General features: G+C 47.7%; 1 protein-coding gene across 4 annotated transcripts; it reads left to right on the top strand.

Moving 5' to 3' along the window:
* The first annotated feature begins 6 nt into the window (after positions 1-6).
* RAB3IL1 (RAB3A interacting protein like 1) lies at positions 7-14,889 on the top strand. 4 transcript variants are annotated; one of them, XM_031553470.1, is made up of 13 exons: positions 7-90; positions 676-941; positions 1,574-1,719; positions 2,948-3,182; positions 3,537-3,632; positions 5,062-5,139; positions 5,660-5,875; positions 7,507-7,626; positions 8,790-8,918; positions 9,031-9,143; positions 11,707-11,806; positions 12,357-12,423; positions 12,854-14,889. In XM_031553470.1, exons 4-13 carry the CDS (start codon positions 3,009-3,011, stop codon positions 12,934-12,936), a joined length of 1,176 nt encoding a protein of 391 aa, XP_031409330.1. In that variant the 5' UTR covers positions 7-90; positions 676-941; positions 1,574-1,719; positions 2,948-3,008; the 3' UTR covers positions 12,937-14,889. The 4 variants fall into 4 exon arrangements, with proteins under 4 accessions (XP_031409330.1, XP_010709482.1, XP_031409331.1 ...); XM_010711180.2 differs by lacking the exon at positions 1,574-1,719; XM_010711179.3 differs by lacking the exons at positions 7-90; positions 1,574-1,719 and adding an exon at positions 178-445.
* The last annotated feature ends 2,449 nt before the right edge of the window (positions 14,890-17,338 follow it).

Genomic DNA, 17,338 nt, shown 5'->3' with positions numbered 1-17,338 from the left:
ACCGCGGGGTCGGCTCGGCAGGAAGCTGGAAAACTGCCGACCCTGCACTTTTTTTTGTTTGGCTTTTTCTGCGGAATCCAACTTGAGAAGGTTTGTGCTGTGCTCGGCTCTTTTTTCTTTTTTTTTTGGCTTGCTGCGCTGGGCTTTTTCGGTTCTCCTCTAGTTTTCCCCTCTTTTGCCTTTTTCGTGCGTCTGGGGGACCGGTAGGATACGACGCGGCTCCCGAGGAGCGCGGCCCATGAGATTGGGGCGCAGGTGCACCGCTCCCTCGGGTGCTGCCGGGGCGCGGCGGGACAGCGGCGGCACCGCTCTGCCTGCGGGACCGCCGTGCCTTCCTGCCTTCTTCCCGATGGCAGCAGCACACCTCTCTTCTGCACGGATAACTTTCCTCTGAGAGCCCGAGTCACGAGGAAACAGTTATCTCTTTTTTCCCTTCCTGATCCGTGTGAGTAGCTGGGCTCTTAGAGCGAAGCTGGCTGTTGCGGTGTCCCTTTCCCTCGCTTTCTTTTGCAGCTGTTTGGTTCTGACTTTGGTTTTCTCCTCCTGCTCTGTTTCTTGTCCCTTTCTGGCCGTACAGCGGGTGGTCCTGCTGGGGCCCTCCTAGTGAGCTTCTCGGGTGATGCAGGAGTCCCCGAATGATGCGCTCGCTGCAGTTTGCCCCTCTGATCTCTGCAGGAGGGGCTGCCACGGTGCCGTTCGAGATACGACTTAACTATTGAATGAACGCTTCTGTTTGGAATGCTCTCCCTGCTTCGTGGCAGATCCATTGCAGAGAACCTCCCCTGATTTCGTGTGGCGAGGATGAATTGGTTTCATCAAGTCTCCACCTTCCCGTGATGGGCTTCATTCCTTTCCATTGGGTCGTTGCTTTGCTCGATACCTCCCCTTCCTGAGTGAAGCCCTTGGAGAGCTCCTCGTTCCATAGCAATGTCGCTCTTTAGGTAAGTGATGCGATACATCGTCTTGACCTTTCTGTGATTACGCACATGTGTCTGGAGAGCAGCCTAACTACAGCGAGTGCTGTGCTATCTGAACTCCACGCGGTGTGCGCCATGCGTGCTCTCTCTTGCACCTAAAAGAGTAGATGCATGGGAGTTCCCATTGGTCATGAGAAGCTCACTCAGATCTATGCATCCACATATGTATATGGTGTTTTTATCAACAGCTCCAGTGTGCTGAGTAGCTTCAGACGAATTATCTTTGCGTGGCAGCGCTGTCTGTCTTTTTCCCTCCCCAGGGTGCTCCTTTCTGTTATTTCTTATATTTCCAAACGTCATTTATCACCAGAATGAGCTCCTGATAGATCTTCTCAGTAAAACCAGGTCAAGTCGAAAGTTCTTCTGAATTCTTTCCTACCTTCCAGCACTGCTGATGCTCTCTCACTTGTTCTTGCTCTACAAAGAGGTCAGCAAAATCTATGACGCTGACTGCATGTTTCCCTTTCCCAGTTCTGTCCAGTTTGCATGGCATGGCATCATGGATGGTCCCGTGCCCTTACTCATCCAAAAGGTCAAAGAGTTTTCCCTCTGTGCGCTTTCACACCACTCTCTGTGGTACCTGTGCTTCTTTGCAGGAGAAGACAGCAGGCAGACCACACATTCTGCCATGTGGACAGGCATTCAGGCATATGTTTTCCTGTTGTAACACTCCAGCAGCTGCAAAACCTACCCAGCCTCTTCCTGGCCTGCGGGGTTGAAGTCTGAATCTGCAGTGAAGAGGGTCAGGGTCTTTGTATTGCTGTGGAATGTGGAAGCTGTACTGTTTTAATCCTTGTTCCTCCCGTGGTTTGGGAAGCAGTGTCCCTGAACTTAGGCTGATGGAGTGTTTGCTGGAATACTAAGTAAGCCAGCTGTGGTCTGTTTTTCTCTGAAAATGCTCAAGAACGGCACTCCTGGAGTAGTTGTGTTTAGTTATCCTGCTTTGTCCTGAGTCAAATGTCTGAGATGTGCTGTTTGGGAAGGGTAAAACCAGGAGGTTTTATAACTTTGTTTTGCCTACTGATGTTTTGTGTGTAAAAAATTGTCTAATTGTGAGACAGTACTTAGCTGTTGAGAAACTAGCCCTTCTAACCCGGAGTGCAGGCATCTCAGACTGTACTTGGTGTGATTATTGAAGATCCCAGCATAGCAAAGATTTCCTCCCAGCTCATTACTTTGGACTACTGTCTCCTCTCTGTTGCTGTTCTGAAAGAATTTCATGTCAAAAGTGCAAAGTAATCCAGTAGGGAATATATCTGCATGCATATTTGGGCTCTTTTAAGAAGAAAGAGAAGAGAAATGACCAAGTTCTGAATTTTGTATGTCTGCTCTGCCTTCAGAGTTTGCTTAGGGTCTGTCTGAACTGTGAGGGACTTCAGAGCTGAAACTCACGGATGGATGTTCACCATCTTCATTTGTTCTGATGTGTGCATGTTCACACCCAGAGCAAATAAATTTGACAGATATCCTTCCTGAGGTTGGCTTGTATTTAAGAGAGGGCAGCATGAGGTATCTGGCAAACGGCTTGTTTAACCACGCTCATAACAATGTTTGTGCACAGGCAGCTTATTCCAGTTAAATTTCTCAGCTCTTTCAGTCTCTATTTGAAGAACTGGTTGTGAGAAGATGGTTTGTTTAGGACTTACCTCCCTAGAAATTTTGCTCAGGGCAGACAGGCCCAGCCTGTGGGGAGAGGAGCTGGTGCTGCTTCGGGACACAAAGCAGGTCCTCTAAGCCAGTTTCTTTGTATGCCATCACCCTCCCTGCTTTGCTCCTGTGCTCTTGGGAGCCTGGAGGTACAGCACAGCTCGCTACTGAATGTCCTGTTCAGTGCAATACTGCTCAGCCTCCCTGAAATGTTGGGAGAACCCAACCTGGCTTGCCTTGCTGTTGCCTCTGAGGCTGTTTCTCAGCCTGGCAGGTTTGCTGATCACTCCCACATAAATTTTCACTGTGCTGATTCCCTACAGCCAGGCCCATTTTGAGGAAGACGGCCAGGAGCAACCAGCTGTGGGATACTGGAAACCACTAATGCCGTCCAAAGGCAGCAAGAAGGAGCCAGAGACTGGATGCCAGAATGCAGGCAGCGGGGATGACAGCCAGTCCACTGAGCAGAGCAACGTCTCGCGTCTCCGCAGCTCTTCGGTAGAGATCCGGGAGAAGGGCTCTGAGTTTCTGAAGGAAGAGCTGCACAAAGCACAAAAGGTAAAGCCCAGAGCCTGTGAGAAGGGCTGAGCTTGGAGGCACTGAGGGACGTGGTCTATAGCAGTCACTAGCATGGGTTGGTTGTTAGGCTAATTGATCTTAGCGGTCTTTGCAACCTTGATGATTCTATAATATGGAGCCTAATGATAGGCGAGCAATTCCAGTGTGAAAAGTCTGCTACAGCTTGTGGAGGGATGCTTCTGGTGGCATGGAGTGCTGTGTGAGGAATCTCAGGCCCAGGATCCATGCAGGGGTAGGGAGGAAAGGGAGTGATTCATAGCTAAGGCCAGGCAGGTGTCAGCACTGCTGGGGCCTTCCAGTAGCTCATGCACCCCTCTCCAATTTCCTCAACAGGAGCTGAAGCTGAAGGACAAAGAATGTGAGAGACTGTCAAAAGTCAGAGAACAACTGGAGCAGGAACTAGAAGAGTTAACAGCTAGCCTGTTTGAGGTACCACCCTCTTCCTTTTCCCATCATTTCTTAAGCTAAGCTTGCTTCCAGTTCTTTTGAGGTAGGCTTTCTCTGAACTTCCAGCCATATTCGTGTTACCTCCCACAGCTTCCTCAGTCCCTGTTGTTCTTTCACATTTGGAATGCTGCACAGTGCTGCAAGCAGACCCTCCCAGAGGCTGGTGCTTGCTTCTGGGGAGGATTTGCATACATTCCTTTCCCCTCCTAGCAGCTGTGGGGTGACATAAAGAGCACAGCAGGTTCCGTGGTTGCAAAGCTAAGTGAAACCAGATATGGGGATACCCGGAGCTGGAGGTGAGCATGGCTCCCTGGCCCTCTCCTGTGCCTGCTCTGTAGTCTGAACAGCATCTGTTGTGGTTTTTTGTTTGTTTGTTTTGGTTTAATTTTTTTGATGTTGTTAATTTGATTCTTGTCAAGCTCTAGCCTGATGAGATCCCATGATCCCATTTACCAACAACTTCAATCTGTAGATCTGACTGGACAGTGAGGAAAGCCAGAACTCAACTGTACCTGTGAAACACAGGCTGTTGCTGAGTGTAAGGTGAACTCAGAGAAGTTCAGCTGAGGGCTTTCTCCTTCACCTGGTGGCCTTGGGCAGAGTGCTTCCAGGCAGTGCTGTGGAGTGGTCTCACTGGGACTGATACCAGCCACCTCCCCCTTTCCGTGAGGTGCGCTTCTAAGTTTAGTCCCCACCTGAGCTACTGCTCCTGCTGCTGTGATGCAGCTGTGCTCAGAGCAGTGAAGGCTGGCTGCTCCGTGGAGGAGGTAGGAACAGACTACAGTAACAATTCAGGCAAGTGCAGCAGGGCAGTGACTGAATGAGGAACCAGAATGTGGATCAGTGAGTCTGGATGAGAAGTGATCAGGGTCAGTCTGGATGTGCCAGAGACAGTGATCAGGGTCAGAAACAGTCCAGCGATGAACCAGCAAGTCTGCAGTGGTGACATGCATCTGAAGTCATGCCAGGAAGCTAAGCCAGTGCATTTGAATCAGTCGCAGAAGTGTTGGACTACGCAATTATGATCTAGCATGGGTGGGTGCCAACATTAAAACCTTGGCTATAAAGCATATCCCAAGGGCAAGAGGGGCAGGCTCTTTCTTCTGGCTTTTTTTGCAGCACTTCTTACAATTGGAGAAGATAACCTTGGACTCAGCAGATAAATTTACATTTATCCAGCTGTGCTCCTGGGAAGGGGATGCACTCCAGGCCCTGACACTGAGAGCCCTTTTCTGGGAAATTCTGGGGGGCAAAGCTCTTCACATCTGTTAGAGTAAAACAATTGGATGTGGCAGTGATGTCTACTCCTGCTTGCTTGCACAGAGCATGAGACATGGCAGAGCTTTGGCCAGCCCCAGTGACTGTATGAGATGGGGCTGCCACAGGCAGACTAAAACTCTTTCTGGTCCAGGAGGCACACAAGATGGTGAGAGAAGCAAACACAAAACAGGCGGCGTCAGAGAAGCAGCTGAAGGAGGCATGGGGAAAGGTGAGAACTGTGCTCTTTGTGGCTTGATCTCTTTGCAGGGTTGTGCAGTCCTGGCCCATCCTGGCTATGGCCAGTTGGTTGGCTAGAGGAGGGTGAAGTGCCTGCTCCCTCTCTAGCAGATACTGCTGATCACCTCCTCCTCTTAGGGAAAAGGTTGTGAGAGGAACCAACAGAAGTAATCTGCTGTTTAATTGTTGTGGCCATGTGGAAAGAGCTGATGAGTGTGCATCACAGGGCTGCTGGATTGGTTCCATCTTGGAAAGTGAAATTACTTCTGGGTTATTGTGTCTAAAAAGAGCCTGGGGCAAGATAGACTGAGGAGCAGTGGGATAGATTCCCAGCTAGTTCTTGTTTTCCTCTTTAAAATTTTGGCTGACAGTGGGCATTTGGGAGAATGAGGAGAATGAGGCTTCATGAGCAGGCTTGTAGCTGTTTCCCCGTGGCCTTACAGTGTTGGGTGCAGTGCAGCAAGTTCAGCAGATGCTGAAGGTGCTGTTGACCCTTGCCTTGTCTCTCTCAGATCGACATGCTGCAGGCAGAGGTAACAGCTCTGAAGACGCTTGTGATCACATCCACACCTTCCTCTCCAAACTGGGAGCTACACCCTCAGCTCCAGAGCCCTTCTAAAGCCGTCTTCAGGAAAGGCCATGGGCGAAACAAGAGCACCAGCAGTGCAATCGTCACAGCCATCAGCCAGAATGCGACTCCAGCACCAGTCAGTCGTGAGTGCAAGGAGGTGGGTGAGGGCCGTTCGCTGCACCAGCCTTGGAGCCACTGCTGTTGCTGTGCTTGAGAAGTTTTGCTTGGCTTCTGATTGAGGGAAGCAACCTGTGCAGTAGTCTGGCTTGTTCCCTAAACTGTGCTGAGGCAAACTCTAGAGGGTTTCTATTTGTGGAGATTTCCACTTCTGGGAATAAAGTTCAAAGCTGCATTAGGACAGTGCTAGAGGAAGGAGCTGAGGGACCCCCGGAGGGCATGGACAGACCCAGGAGTTAGCAGTGCTGAGAATGGATGTGTTGGGAGTTGCTGAGCAGCAGCCAGTTGTTCTGATGCATCTTGGCAGTTCAGTCTGCTACCTGTTCTGACGTGATTTGCTTTTGTTCTTTTTTCAACTGGTTTGACTTTCAATGATCAGAGCCTGGGTTTGGGCTCCAAGACTCCTCCACCATCTTCTATCAATATCTCTTGTTCTCTGTTCTTACGCATGCCACTGTTCTTCCTCCTCCTGCAGAGCATATATTTAACATTTGCTTTTCTCACTGGGAGGAACTGTTCAGACAAGGCTACAAAGAATTTGTGAATATCTTTCAACCCAACCCTGTTTAATTCCCTCATTCAACAGACCTACACTTGCTGTGACCACGAGTGTAATGTCTTTTTTTTTTTTTTTCTGCTAGCAGCTTATGGCTGGGAACTTCCCATTGGCCAGATGTGTGCACAGGTACCCTGAAGAGCAGAAAGGAGACAGGCTGTGGCACTTGATCAGGGAGAATGAAAATATGGTGAATGTGGTGTAGGAGTATGTTTCCCCGATGACTTGTTTTGGAGCTGTGGCTTCTGTCATGAAGAATTGTTGAGAGCATGTGGAGAGACCTGGTCACTTGGCTTGTGAGAGAATGTGTATGCAGAAGGACAGCTGGTGAAATTAATACTTTCACCTAACAGAAGGACTGTGCTGGCAACACCACTTGCAATTTCAATGGATTTATTTTGCTGACTTCTGTGTAGTGCTGTTGTTGCTACTTTGGATGAAACGCTTTAGGCTGCATTGGCTGTAGCTGTTGTCCTGAGGGCTATAGCACTAACACCTTTAGCTCTCTTCACAGGCAAGAGGAGCAAAGGCTATGACCAAAAGAAAAACCAAAGGAAAAATTAGTTCAGTAACTGCAAAGCCCTGCTGTACTTGTTTCTCTTGATCAATCAGAGAGCAAACCAGATATGCTGGAAGTTGTAGTCAAATACTTAGTTGGCTAGAAGCTAATTTGAGTGCTAGGAAAAAAGTGATTTTAATCTTCTAATGCTTTCTGCGCTCTCTTAATGGTTACCATTCCTGTCAAGTTGGTTACTGGCCCATGTGAGAGGTGGTATGAGGGAACCTGGCATTCAGCTTGGTGCTTTGTGGAAAACATGTCCCATCCTAAATTGTGCCTAGAAGTTGCAGCATTTCTGTTCCATTTTAGCACCTCAAACTGAAGTTGAAAGGTGTAGTTTACGGCCCTGTGATGCCTTGAGCATCACTTTTAGTTCCCTGGAAGAAAAGCCTTGAGCCTCTGCCTGTATCTTCTGTATTGTTATGGTTTTTTACCTCTCTTTCTTGCCTGTCACTCTAAACGTCTTCACTGTCTGTCTCTTTCTTTTGCCTCAAAGTCTGGGGTGCCTGCTTTCCTCTCTCTGCTCCTTTGTATCATCCCTGGGAAGGCTATCCACTTCACCTATGAGCCAGGCTGGCAGGCATTGGGGGCAGATGCTTCCTCACCCTTGCGGCAGGTAACTACTGGACAGTTCTAGAGAGGGGTGGGACCCATCTGACTCTCACACTTTCAGCCTTTCAGTTCTAGCTTCCTTTTATGCTAACCTCCATTTTTGTTTTGTTTGTTTTCCTGAATTTATTTTTCCATGTTGTGGCTCTGAAGCTGTCTGCTGGTGCGAGGTGAGCAGTCCCCATAGCATACAGCAAGTGTGCTAGATCTCAGACCTCCTTCCGTTTCATTCCTTCATGCTTTTTGTATTGTTTGGCATGTCTTTGTAGTTCTGTTTCTCCTCTCAGCATCTTCAACAGGATTTGCTGGCCTTTTAAACAGCTGCCCTGTCGGCCTGGGGTTTAAATGACTGTTACAGAGTCTCCAGCACTGAAGTATTTCCAGTCAAGCAGTATAGGAGGGATCATCCTTCCTGCTAGTCAAGGGATGCAAGCTCTGTCCTTGAGTCCCTGAGTTGCTGAGGAGTGATAAGTCTTGCAAGCCCATCTGTAAAAGGCCATGAGCAAGCATTGTGATCGAGAAAGCTATTCCCACTCTGGGTTTGACATTCCACTTGTCCCTGCATGCCAGTGTGATTGCCCAGAATTCCCATTACCTCCTCAACTCCCCAGACACCAGAGTTCTGAGTTGGAATGGCCTTTAAAGGGCTGGCATACTCTGTTATTTGGTCTCACTGAATGTAGTCCTGCTGATATTAATAGCTTTTTTTTTTTTTCCCCTCCAATTCATCCTTTTCTATAGCGATTCTTTCTTAAGAAAAGTGTTCTGTGTCCTGGGTGTCATTACCACTATGCTTTGCCGTTCAGCTGCTCTCATTGTTTCTGCCATGGGCACTTGCTCTGTTCAGCAGTTGTGTGGTGACTTTCCTTCAGCAGTGGCACAGCCCTGTCCTGGACAAAGATGGGAGAGATGAATCTCTGCAGATTTCTGGCAGAATATGCCCACCTTGGTTGGATGGGTCTGGCACAGAAATGAAAATGGGTGTGAGACAAAAGATCCTTGGAGAGAGCCAGCATTCCTCAGACACTTCTGTGATATCTGAACCTTTCTAGATACCAAAGTAGATGTTGTATAGTTAGAGAGCCTGTGCAGTAACAGTTATCTTCAGACCTGGTATCTCTCCCTCTACCTACCTTCTGTCTTCCTTCTTTTCTTGGACATTTTCTGCAGATTGATTCCATTTTATTTGCCGAGTTCCAGTCCTGGAAGGAATCTCCAACTTTGGATAAATCCTGCTCCTTCCTGGACAGAATTTACCGAGAAGATGTAGGACCTTGTCTGGACTTTACTAAGCAGGAGGTGAGTGCTGGAAACTGAGGACAGAAACTGCACAGTCTGGTGACACAAAGGTGCACCTTTAGGGAGGTGACCTTTGCACATCCATATCTGCAGTCATTTCTCTTTGCTGCAGCTGTCTGAGCTGGTGCGAGTGGCTGTGGAGCAGAATACACTCACCATTGAGCCTGTTGCTTCCCAGATGCTACCTGTGGTGAAGGTGTCAGCAGAGGACTCTGGTGGGCCAAAGTAAGGAACCTTTCTTGTTCTTGTCCCCCCTTTTTGCTGCTTGTTTTCTATCACTGCCTTGTGAAGTTGGCTCAGTCAGGTACCAGGGCTCAGCTGAGTTTATTTCTAGCCCAAGATCAGCAGTAGTTGAGCTTTGCTTTCTGAAATCTTCACCAGCTGATGTAATTCTTCTTGGGTATACTGCAGTTGAGTGGTTGGGAGATAATTTAGTAATGCGTTAGTGCCCTCGGTTCAGAAGTTTTATTTGCTTCCTTTTCCTCCTTAAGAGAGAAACTGCTTTAATATTCTCCGAAGGCTTGTGCATAACATAGGGTGCAAGGGTTAAGTCAGAGCTTCATTATCTCACGTTCTTGTATCTTGTGACCCCTGAGCTCACCTTGCATTGCTAACGTTGCTGGTGCTCCAGGTGGGTTTGAGCCTAGGTCAGAAGAATTTGCTCCTTGCTGCATACATATAATCTTCTTCACTTAATGCTGTCACTGTGTTTGATGTGACAGACTGCTTAGATTGTTTCAAGGAGGAGGAATGCTGACAGAAGTGGCGTCATCTTTCAGAGTACACAGAGGACTTTCAGTTATTGAATTCAGTTTCAGTTGAGGCTCGGTTCCTAAGTTCTTCCCCTTTCCCTTCAACCAGAGCACCTTCCAGGCAATGGTATTCCTGTAATGAATGTTGCTCATGTGCAGGCTTCCTACTCCGTTCTTCTACATTTTTCTCTCATCTCTAGACAAATTGTTCCCCCAGCATGTGTCAGGGCTCTGCCAGGACCAACCCATCCTGTGTTTATCCTTGCTGGATCTCTTTTGATTTTTTTTTTTCCCTCTTCATAGTGTGTTCCAATCACAGATTGTAAAGTATTTATTAGTAGGTGGTCAGGGGTGGCTAATCAGTTAACAAGTTACTAGTTCAGTGTGATTTAGCATCTTTGAGGCTGGAGCTGAACTAACCAAGCTCTTTAGCTCTGTTTAATTTCCACCCAGACCAGATGTTAAGGAATCTTTCTCTTGGTAATAAATGGATTTGATTTGTTCCCTGGATGAAAAATGCAAGGTTTTGTGGCACCTTTGGTTGTGCTGTGGAGCAGAAAGAAGCTTGAGTCCCTTTCACCCTATGGTACAGAGTTCACTGCAGTGCTTTCAGGAGTCTAGGCAGGCAGCAGCTGAGCTTGATGGCAGAGGAAAGCAAGCACCAAGGCATTCGCAGAAGCTTTTTGGAACATGTGCTCCTTTGCATGTTGTCATCTTTCACGGCTCCCAGAGTAACTTGCGAAGATGAGGAATGATGTCCCTCTTCCAGCCATGCGGGCGTTAGATCTCTGAGGAGCCATGGTAATGGCAGCGCAGCAACAAATTCTGCTTTACTGCTAAGTGATGGTGAAGGGCCGGCTGCTGGCTGGTACTGGGAACCGTTCATCTTCACAATAGTGGAAGGAAGTGGCAAAAAAATAGAGGCCCTCGCTGATCACATCTTTTCGTCATCTTTCTGAGAGCCATGCTGTCTTGAAAAGAGTGCTTTTTTTTTATTGCTGTGTCTGAAATCTCTACAGCAGAGAGGCTGAACTTTTCCATGCTAGCACAGGAAGGGATTGGCTTGTTCTTAGGGACCTGAAACTGTATCCAAAACCTCCTGAAGTCAGCACAAAGTTATTCCAGTTGGCTTTCAAGTCTGAAATAAGGAAGAAGAGCCAAGCTGCGCTGCAGCTTGTTTTCAGTTCTCAGAATGAGACAATGGGGATTGTGCTTGGTGGTGGTGAGAAAGTGTGACACAAAAGCTTTAAGCCCTATGGAATACCTGTTAGCTTCCACTTGTAGCTCAGAGGAGATTGTATTTCATTTTAAATGTTAACACTTGCCAGGTTAGCAGCTTCCCTTGGGTGTGTTTTCCTGTGATGTGGCAGAGTTGTACATTTCCCAGTTGTGTGGTGTGTTAAGTCCAACTAGGGACACCACGAGAACACCTTGTGTGCCGTGTTGGAGGGTATTGAAGAAAGGTGACAAGTTTGGATGAAGTTCAGTGTCTTGCCAGTAGGGGGGACGATTATGCTTAAACACTGGAATATCTGTTTTGAAACCAGATTTGGTCCACAGCTGGCATCTGTGTATCCCACCAGGAAAACTGAGACATCTGGACAGAATTCTCCTTCAGCAAAAATCTTGCATGGTGTAGATGTGCAGAGCCCAGAGGACATGAGTTATAGTCTGCTTTGTCTTCACCTCTTTCTGTGGATCTGCCAAGGGTAATGCCTTGGTTTGCTTGAGCATAGGATAATTCATGGTACGAGATTTTTAGCTTAAGGTCTCCTAAACTCGCTATTTATGGAATCTTTCTAGGGTTAGAAGGCTAACTATCAGCTGCATTTGGTTTGTTTTTCTTTTTCTTAATGCTCACTGACACAGGTCTTACTTCTGAGCTCTGCCTTTTATCTCCTGAGGATCTACACTGCTGTGCCATGAGGTTGCTTTATAGCCTGATCTGTTGTTTTTTTTTTTTTTTTCCACTGCCTGAGGGCGTTTATAGCCTGTATCTTGTTGTTTTTTTTTTTTTTCTTTCTCTCTGCCTGCAGGAAGTGTGCCCTAAGTGGCCTCCCCAGGACCTGCAAACACCGCATCATGCTGGGGGATTCTGGGAATTACTATTACATTTCACCATCCTGTAGGGCCAGAGTGAGTATTCCACCTTTCCCAGGACTGTTCTAGGCTCTGAGATGGAAGAACTCTTGGGCCAGCACTCAAACTGACAGAGACCTATGGAGCTTGAGTTTGTTCTCATCATTAGGGTGGCTCTCGTTCAGAGTGGTAGAGCGGAGATCTCCAGACCTGTCTCAGGCCCTTGTGCTGCGGTTGTGCTCTTTCAGGCTGTCTGTCTGCTATGTATTCACTTCCATGGTCTGATTAATTATAGGAATTTGATTTGTATTGATTTTTAATTCTCCTTTATAAAACAATGTGATTTTTTTGCTCTTTAAATGCTGGCTGGTGGACTTTAGCACATTCAGTAGTGTCTACTTCTGTCTCATGCTGTGTATGTTGTGGGTAGTGCAATATCCTGGGATGGTATTGCAGATACCTGGAACTTAGGTTAACAGCTTTCTTATCTCATTGTATCTGGTCATATGTAGTACCATTTCTCAGGTGCTGAGCACCAGGAGTGCTCCAGTTCTGTAGCTGACACCTTTTTTTTTTTTCTTTCCTTCTTCTTTCCTCTATCCCTCAGATCACAGCAGTGTGCAACTTCTTCACATACATTCGCTATATCCAGCAAGGCCTGGTGAGGCAAGATGGTAAGAGGGGGTAGCAGCTGGGTGAAGTGGGGCCTTTGATGGGCCAGTGGGAAAAATTCTGAGGCCTTACTCAGCATGACAGGAGTATCCAGCTTGGGATACCCTGAACTCACTGGATCTTTGAGAAATAGTTAAATGGCAAAGAAGAGATGTGAGCAGGAGGAATGGCTTCAGCCATTCCTTGCTCAGCAGTTTCTTGGTAGCTATATCCTGAGGCAGAGCCAGTAAAGGGGTGATCTGCTGGGCCAGTCCTGCTGGGCCCTCCAGCATATCTGTTTCTCTCAATTTAGGGGTGAGCTTTGTCAGGCTGCACTGAAAGCATAGTGTAATATGAAGTGGGGTCTAACTGTGCCTCGTTTACTGATATTTTATTATTTTTATTTTTTCCTGCTTTTTCATTTTTCTTCCCTATTCCTTTTTTACTTTTCAGTGGAACTGATGTACTGGGAAGTGATGCGACTCCGGAGGGAGATGTCTCTGGCCAAACTTGGGTTTTATCCCAGTGAGATGTAAGCAGCAGCCTGAGCTTGGAAGGAAACTGCTCCTGTACGAAGGACTCATCAGTTGTGGTCTGCCAAACAGATGAATGAAGTACCTCTCCAGCAGTGGCCTTGCTCTCTCCTCTCCCTCCCTATGTCTGATGCTGATCATGGAGCAAAAAGCACAAGTTGTACCTTCGGCTGTTCCCATTCCTCCCACTGTGACTGGAATGCAGCTGCCAAGCTACCCTCTGAGAGCTGGGCTGGTCCTGGCTGCTCAGGAGTGATTGTCTACAGACTGTCCTTTATGGAGATATGCAGTGTATATCCATTATTTTTAAACTTTTGTTTTTATATACAGTCTGCTTTAGCTTAGTCTGAGGCCAGCCCTGTGCAAAGCAGGAGTCCTGGGCTCCCTTCTTAGTAAGCAAGTCTTTCAGGACAGATGCTGGCAGTCTGTCTGTCTGTTGTACTCATTCTTTGGGGTGGAGGGTGCTGAAGCCTGCAAGAGAATCTTTCTTCCAGCTGAGTCACAGGAGGGTTTGGTTTCTGTTTTCAGCTTGGAATTTGGTGCTGGGTGCTTGTAATCCAGCCGGGGAGAGCAACGGGGGCTGAGGCCAGAACTCTGCACCTGGGACCTCTGGGAGAAGGAAGCAAGTAGGGAAATTGCATAATTTGCAGCTGGTCACAGCTTGGCTGCACTCAGTGCTGGATGTTTTCTCCCAGCCTTGAGAATCTGATGTTGCTGACATAGGCAGATGCAGGCCTTGTTAGTATGTTACCATGTGCACATTCTTGGTGGAAGTCTCTGGTGGTACTCCTAGATACAAACCTCACCCACAAACAAATGCCTTTGTTTTGTTCCTACTCTGAGGGTAGATTTGGGTATTGTTCACGCTGTTTAGATGGAAACCGTAGTCCCAGGCCAGGTTCTTTATGTCCAGAAGGAACATGCTCATGTTGGGCACAGCCTTGAGGCCAAGAGATTCCCTCTCTGCTCTAACACTAGACTTACAGATGCATGTCCATTTGGAAAACCCAGTATCTCTCAGGCTACCATACCCAATGAGGAAACTTGAGGTATTTTTGCACAAATGCGAGAGATGTGGCTGTATGCTTCAAAACGTGCTGGGAAGGATATCACTACAGTTTTTGGAAAGTGGAGGCCAGCTGTAGCTCAGGCTTGTCTGTACAGAACTGAACTAACAGTGTTGTAGCTGATGTAGCCCTTCCTCAGTCACCACCTACTCCATTAGGTTCCATCCTATGCCACAGTGGGAACTTTCTGCCTTTGCTGTAAGAAAACTGAGCTACTATGGTTTTGTCCAGGAGAGGGAAGAACTGAGTCCAGCTCAGACATGGCTGGCCTGCAGGCCTCACTTGTTAGCATCTTAGTTCTGCTTTTACCCCTACCACTAAGTGTCTCTCGTCACCTCAACTGGATGAGTGCATGCATCAGCTGCTCTTCACTGAAGCAATGTATTTCAAATGTGGAGTAAAAGCCTGGAAAATACATGTTTGGGTAAGAATCTGAATCTGGTTTATTGGCATCTGCAGACCTGTGTCAATTAGACATCAGCTTTTGCCATGGAGAAAATAGAAATGTCTTTCCCTCAGCTGCAGATTTCAGGTCAGTTCTATCCCTGGCATTTGTCCTTGTTTCTGCTCCCTCTGACCTTTTCATCTTTACATGTCATCCTGTGCCATTGGCTGCTACATTGCAGAACAGATGTGGCTACATTATAGCACTGGGGATGGGATGATCTGTGTGTAGGAGGTGGTTTGGGAGATTGTTTCCCCTCAATGTCATTTTGTAAAGCACTTTGAGATACAAGGAATTGGAGAAATGCATTGTATGAGGTTGTCCTACATTTAAAACAAAGCATTGAGAACAATTTGAAAATTAATATGAAGTCACTCCGTTAACAACAGGATGGTTGCACCTTTAATGAAGGAAAAATAAACACTTGCTGTTGGCCTCCTGAAAGGTCTGGCTGCAGTTCTAGGTTGGCTGAGGGGTGTGTGTGTGTGTGTGTGCGTGTGTGCATGCATGCTCAGTTGCCAAAAGGAAGGTCAAGTTGGGCTGCAGCAAAATACTCTTCTGAGCCAGCGCAGGAATAACTTGTTTTCTCAGTGGACATCTCAGCTTCCTCCCCTCGCTGAGCTGTGATTGACTCTAATGCTGAGGTGACTGTGTTCAGTGGGGCTTGGGGAGGGCCAAAGGGTAACTTAAGCATCAAATGCAGCTGTGTTCCCACTGGACTCTAGTCTGCCCAGCAGCTGGGATTGATGAGCTTTGTGAAGAGGCTGAGAGAGCTGGGGTCTAGTCTAGAGAAGGCTCTGGGGAGAACTTATAGCAGCCTCGCAGTACCGAAAGTGAGCCTACAGGGAAGCTGGGAAGGGACTCTTTATCAGGGGGTGTAGAGATAGAACCCAGGGGTAATGGCTTTAAAATGAAAGAGGGGAGATTCAGATATTAGGAAGACCTTCAGCGTGAGTATGATGAGGCCCTGGCTCAAGCTGTCTGGAAGGTCTCTGTCTATGGAGCTGCTCAAAGCCATGTTGGGTGGGACCCTGGTTTGGTGGGTGGCAACCAGCCCATGGTGGAACTGGGTGGGCTTTAATGTCCCTTCCAACCCCAGCCATTCTGTGATTCAGTGAAATTACCTAGAAGGAAAAGCCACTCAAGACTTCATTTGGGAATGTAAAGCAGCTTCTGCTCTGAACCACCCGGAGGCCACTCTTTGCCCTCTCTTCTGCACCACAGGAAAGAATTCAGGTTCCAACTGAACCATCCAGAGATGAAGGACCACCTTTGGCACTGCCTTGAAGGGCAGCAAGAGAGAGGGGAAAGCGAAACAGGCCAGAGCAGAAAACAGCATTAGGCCTCATGATGGTGGTTCTCACGGGATTCTGTCACTGTTGCCCTGTGTTCTCCCTGTCCGGCACCACCAGAGGGCACAGGCATACCGGGCACGGCTGTCCCCCCATCCATCCTGTCCTTCACCTCGCGTTCAAGGTTACTTCAGGTTTGCAGAGGGCTGTAAATCAGGCTGTCCATACACAGCAGGTCAGGCCGTCCCCTGAACACACCGAGATGAATGTTTCTGGGAACCAACAAAGGAAACATTTCAGGTGCACACAAGTGAAGGGGGGGAGGTGTGCTGATGGCCTCTGAACTGCCCCCAAACTCTGCTATTCCAAAGCTTTCATGGTCATTACAACGCTCCTTTATGACAAATAGATCAGAAACATCGGCCGTGGGAAAATTCCAGTCATTTTGGAAGTTTGGGGAACGTGGCCCTGCCAGGAAGAAGTCAATATCCTGGCACAGTCCTGTGGTGCCACTGGTGCTGGAAGCCAAGAGGTCAGGTCTGCTATTTATCATGTCAATATTTCCCTGTTTGAGTAGGGCCATTGGATTGAGCTGAAAGGAGCTGAACGTTGACTTTAGCTCACCTGTGGAGATAGGTGGACTTTGCACTGGCTTACAAAACATCTGCATGGACCATCAGGAACCAAAACAGGCCTCCAGTGGGGTAACATCTCTGGTTGTAAAAGAGAAGTCAGACAGCAGAGCACATTCCAGCCCTGCTTGCTTTGCAGCTCTAATGATACCCTTTGGATTTTGTTCACCATTTAAATGCTATGGTTGCATTCCTTTGACTTGTGGTCCAGCAGAAGGCTTGGTGTACTGTTATGTGCTTTGTGGTGAGGTCAGAGCTCAGAGGACTGAGGGGGGCTAGCAAGGCTGATGTGAGCCCTGGCAGACAGGCATGGTGGACAAGGATTGCCTGCAAGTAAGGTTGTCCTTAGTTGCCCTCACTATTCTAATTCTGCTCTGCTAATCAGCTCAAGGTCAGCTTAAGATGCCTCACGACGATGGGCATGTATGTCAGTTGCAGCTGAAAGGCCTTTGCTCTTTCTACACGGAAATGATTTGTCCATTGCTTTCAATCACCTTCCCATTTGTCAGGCTGTCTGCTGAATGCCAGTTGATAAAAACGATAAGAATGAGGCACAAATTAAACTTTCAGTTGAACAGATGGCAGTGTGGTGAGAATGGCAAATAATGTTTCAATGGAAATTGCAGCAGTGCCCAACGGTCCTGTGAGTGGCTGACAAGAGCGCTTTTAGGCAGGCTAAGTGTTGGGAGAGCCTATAAGCCAGACAGACCGCAGAAAGCCTGAACATTCTTGTACATCTAGGAGTTGTAAGGAATAAGACTCTTTAACAGGGTCTGTTGTGATAGGAAAAGGGGAAATGGCTTCAAATTAAAAGTGAGGTCATTTAGATTAGACATAAAGAAGTTTTTTTACAGTAAAGGCAGTGAGGGGCTGAGATGGGTCCAAAACTCTGCTACTGCAGTGTGTGTGCTGCCACACCATGACTCTGCCCTCCACGTTTGTTTATAGACAAGCCTTGGAGAAGCACGT

Source organism: Meleagris gallopavo, chromosome 5 (assembly GCF_000146605.3).
Source record: "Meleagris gallopavo isolate NT-WF06-2002-E0010 breed Aviagen turkey brand Nicholas breeding stock chromosome 5, Turkey_5.1, whole genome shotgun sequence".
NCBI lineage: Eukaryota > Metazoa > Chordata > Aves > Galliformes > Phasianidae > Meleagris > Meleagris gallopavo.
The sequence above is the reverse complement of the archived record's forward strand: the minus strand, read 5'-3'. Positions and strand labels throughout refer to the sequence as shown.

Coding starts and splice junctions, on each gene's coding strand:
- RAB3IL1 (XM_010711180.2), top strand. Junction 3,183..3,536: donor AGCTGCACAAAGCACAAAAG/GTAAAGCCCAGA, acceptor TTTCCTCAACAG/GAGCTGAAGCTGAAGGACAA. Junction 5,876..7,506: donor TCAGTCGTGAGTGCAAGGAG/GTGGGTGAGGGC, acceptor TTTGCCTCAAAG/TCTGGGGTGCCTGCTTTCCT.